We start from the raw sequence: 4,432 nt of genomic DNA on the forward strand, positions 1-4,432 counted from the left end.
TCCAGAGAAGCAGTGGTGTTTTTTCCTCTCTTTATAGTGGCAATGCCTTTGGCCTGGAATATTGTGTAGAAAATTACTGGAAGGGATCGTGTGAACTGCTGGCTCCTCTTCTCAAACAGTCTGAACATAATTAATATTGATAATAGGTGACCCACGTCACTCTACGGCAAGCTGAGTTTCTGATTTGTTGTGGTAGGAGAGGCTGTGTGGACCTTTTCCTTCCTGTTTCAGGGAGGAAAGTTCTGGCCTGTACCTGGCTCCAATGGAGAGCAGTGAACAAGTGCAGTATGTTGCAGCCACAGGCTCCCCTGGTAGGTTGCCTCAACAGTGGTGAAGGAAGTAGTGATCTCGACAAGTTGATATGAAATAGTTGTGAAATCTCCTGCTTTTCCTTACTGTGACACATGGGATTAAGCATCACTCCTTAACCTGGGCTTATGTCTTCCTAGAACTCTACTATGACCGAGGAAACCACCACGAGTTCGTGTCTCTTGTGAAAGACCTGGCCCGTCCTGGTGAATTCACTCAATCACAGACATTTGACTTTGAATTTACACATGTGGAGAAACCTTACGAGTCCTACACGGGGCAGAATGTGAAGTTACGGTGAGTCTCCTCCTCTTGCTGACCCTAGTTCTTGGTTCTGTGCACTGTGCAGGTACTGATATTTACCGTGATGATACTGGCGTTCAGCATCCCTTCCCAGCCATGCTTGCAGGCTTATAATGTAACTTCCAATGAATTCTGGTAGGCTGAGTTGTAAAAGGCTCTTTGAGGGCTCTATTTTTCTAAGCATGCATCGGGCTTTATGGAACTTGTTTTGCCCCATTTAAGTGGAGGGCCTAGATGTGAAATACATTTTGCATTCCAGTTGACTTGAAATCCAGTCACTGGCTTTGAAGGGGGGGTTGGAAAATTCTGAGATCTGCAGAAAGAGGTGTGTCTGTGGGACTGGTGTGATTAATCTCTTGCAAAAGGGCAGTGGTTCTAACATGTGCAGTCTGGTACTCAGATCCCCAGAACAGTGCTTAGGCAAGTCAGGCTCACAAATGCATGGAAGCTTACAGAAATCTTAGAAGCATCTGCTTTTCCATTTGAAAATTCCCTTCTGTCCTTTCCAGTATGGGATATTGGCTGCTCCACAAGCCAGGGTACCAGTGAGACTGCTTGGATAGTCCAGTGCAATCCTTTCAGCCCCACGTCCCTCTCTGCTTTGTCTCTGTTGGTACCTGTACAACCCTAATAGGAGGGGGACTCTCCTTGCAGGTATTTCCTCCGAGTGACTGTCAGCCGCAGACTGAACGATGTGGTGAAGGAGATGGACATAGTTGTGCACACGCTCAGCACTTACCCAGAGCTCAACTCCTCTATTAAGATGGAGGTGGGGATTGAGGATTGCCTGCACATTGAGTTTGAGTATAACAAGTCCAAGTAAGTATCTCAAGAGCAGCCAAGGTCTGTGGGGAACTCTCTGCTGTAGGGGACAGCTTGGTTTGGAAGCCCAAGGCACAGGTCTTGCAAGGGATCCTCAAAGGGATTCTTTGTTCATGTGCTCCAGTGAGTCTGGCAGACAGTTTGGATCCTGGCTTGCTGAGCTTGGAGCACAGCATGAGGCTGTTCCCTGTATCCTCGGCAAGTTCAGTATTTTCAGGTGTCTTCAAAGTATAAAGTCTGCTCTTTACCAGATAATACAGCTGAAGTGGGACATTAATTCAGGCACAGAAGTTGCAAGCAACTCTTTTAAACTACTTTCAGTCCATCTTTCCCAGGTGATGCTAGCGAATCTCCCTGCAGTGTAACATTTGGGTTAGTTTTAATTGACCTAAAAAAATTGGGTTTGGAGGCTTTGCTGTCGCAGATGTTTCTTGCAGATATTCAGCCTGAAATTCTGTTTTTAATGTATCTGATCATGCTGAATGTTCTTGTCGATTTCCAAAAGACCAGAGGATGAAAGATGAAGTGCTGTTCACAGCAGGCTGGCGGAGGTGGTTGATATGATGTGCCATCTGAAATTTACAGCTGGGGCTGTGGATAACAGCAAACTGCCTGACAAGCAAGTTCCCGCTCCTCAGTTTGAGTCCTGGTGTGCTGTGCAGTGTTTGATTGTGGTGCTTTCTTCCTTCACCTGCTAGGTATCATTTAAAAGATGTGATTGTTGGAAAGATCTACTTCCTGCTGGTGCGAATCAAGATCAAACACATGGAGATAGATATCATCAAGAGAGAAACAACAGGGACTGGACCCAACGTGTATCATGAGAATGACACAATAGCTAAATATGAGATCATGGATGGGGCACCTGTGAGAGGTGAGAAGGCAGAGGCACCCTTCAGAATTCCTCTTCTGAAGTCTTTTGGGGTGGGAATGTGAGTCCTGCAGTATCTTCAGTTCAATCTGTGTGCTCAGGATCCTATTTCAGTGGTGGACTCATGTCAGTTTACATAGGTGATTAAATACGATCCTCTTCCTTCTCTGGTATGATGAGGGGGAACTGAGGCAGAAGGAGTTGCAATGACTTAATTCTTTTGATGAAGCAGTGGCAGAACCAGGAATAGATGTAAATTCACTGTTGGCATGAGCTACCAGCTGGCATTGCTGCAACCTGGAGCAGAAAGAGGCTGTTCTGGCTCTGTGCCAGTCTCCTGTGCCACTTGTTTTCCAGTTCCATTGCCCAGCAGAGTCACCTGCCAGAGAAAATGTCACCTTACTCACTTTTTCCTGCAGTGCTGTCTTGATGCAGGTCACAAACGAGCCCTGTGCTGTTAAAGTTGAGCTCTTTTAGCTCATCTTACTCCACTTGTGGAAATGGTCATAAAGCAAAGTTTGTGGCCTAGTGAGATTTTGCTGGTGCTCTCCTAGTTTATATCTGTGCATTCTGTCTGTGCTGATGATTCTGTGCACTTCGTAGGGGAGTCCATTCCCATCAGACTCTTCCTGGCTGGCTACGAGCTGACTCCAACCATGAGGGACATCAATAAGAAGTTCTCGGTGCGTTATTACCTCAATCTGGTGCTGATCGATGAGGAAGAGAGACGCTACTTTAAACAGCAGGTGAGAAACAGAGCTGTTTGTTCTTCTTGGACCTGCATTGCTTGGGATACTATCTTATAAGGATCTTCTGGGGATTTGGGATTCCCTTGGGGAAGAATCATGTTCTTGACTGACTATCTGTAGGGACTAGACAAATTAGAGTGTGCAAAGAAGGTCTCGAAGGAATGGTCCACACAGGTCAGGTGTGTGGTGGTGGGGATCCATGTAGAAGGTGCCTACCTGGCACTTCTTTTCTGCTCTGTTGCCCTGTGGTAGAGCTTTTGCATCTCACCTTATGAATTCCAACGTGGTAGCCAATGGCAATAGGACAGAGCTGCCCCAGATGTCCAGTGGTTGCCTCTGTGTGCTCAGATCCTGGGGAGGAGCTCTCTACCCAAATTTTCCGGAAGGCTGCATTGCAAGGCTTCTGCTTGCCACTGCAAGTGGCCTCAAATGGAACATGCCAGCATGGGCTGAGTTCTCACTGGGTGCAAGCTGCTCAGCTGGCAGCTTGGTTCAGCCTTTGGGTCTGGGTGGGGCCAGGAGAAGGTCTCACAAGCCCTGACAAGCCCTGCTGGCTGTGTTACTACAGGAGGTGGTGCTTTGGCGGAAAGGAGACATAGTGAGGAAGAGCATGTCCCACCAAGCAGCCATCGCCTCCCAGCGCTTTGAGGGGACATCCTCACACACCGAGGCCAAGACCCCCAGCCAGCCTGCAGAGAACAACGGCCGGCAGTGAGAGGCCACGCAGAGGAAGGCTGCTGTGGAGCCAGTGGGGACAGCAGCAAGGAGGAAGAAGAAAACACTTCAGAGACTTCATGAAAATAAATACCCGTTTTTGACTTAATTCCTTTCTTCAAAGGACTCGTAGGGTGGGAAGGGGATGGGAGGGCAAGGCATGCTGGAGCACTGGTGGTGCAGAGTTGAAGGTACCTCAGTGCTTCCCAATCAACTACATTCCTCTGGGGTTGGCTGCTTTGAGGCATGTGTCTGGAGGCTGCAGAGCTGCCTGATCTCCTCTTTGCCCCAAGACCCCTTCAGTGTGGCGGCGGGGAGGGAGAGAGCAAGTGAAGGCCAAATCTGCTGCTTCTTCCCAGCGGTGTGGAGGTTGCTTTGGGGCTGCGTAGGATGGATATTTTCCTTGCCTTTCTGAAATCTTCACGAGGGAAAATGACACAGTGATTAGCTGGAAGGTAGAAGAGGGACTCAGAGACTGAAGTGTGGCCTACTTGAAATTGTTTAGTGTTATATCCCCTCGCTGCCTTCCCTTCCTCTTCGTGCTGGCGTTGGATGCCTTGTCACAAGCAGTTATATAATGTAGTTGAGTCAGCCCTGGGAGTGCCACACAGCCACGTGGAGCACGGGCATCAGCCGTGCTGTTGTGTCCTTGCTGTGGAGCTCC

The 4,432-nt window shown here is 48.4% G+C and overlaps 1 protein-coding gene across 1 annotated transcript; it reads left to right on the plus strand.

Moving 5' to 3' along the window:
• Positions 1 to 231: 231 nt before the first annotated feature.
• Positions 232 to 3,858, plus strand: VPS26B (VPS26 retromer complex component B; the record flags this gene model as incomplete). The annotated part of the gene is made up of 6 exons (XM_010168809.1): positions 232 to 311; positions 450 to 606; positions 1,267 to 1,431; positions 2,133 to 2,308; positions 2,909 to 3,051; positions 3,623 to 3,858. Coding segments are annotated over 6 exons (868 nt in total), but the record flags the coding sequence as incomplete, so codon positions are not given.
• Between the last annotated feature and the right edge of the window lie 574 nt (positions 3,859 to 4,432).

The sequence above is a fragment of the Antrostomus carolinensis genome, unplaced genomic scaffold (assembly GCF_000700745.2).
Source record: "Antrostomus carolinensis isolate BGI_N321 unplaced genomic scaffold, ASM70074v2 scaffold2965, whole genome shotgun sequence".
In the NCBI taxonomy this organism is placed as follows: domain Eukaryota; kingdom Metazoa; phylum Chordata; class Aves; order Caprimulgiformes; family Caprimulgidae; genus Antrostomus; species Antrostomus carolinensis.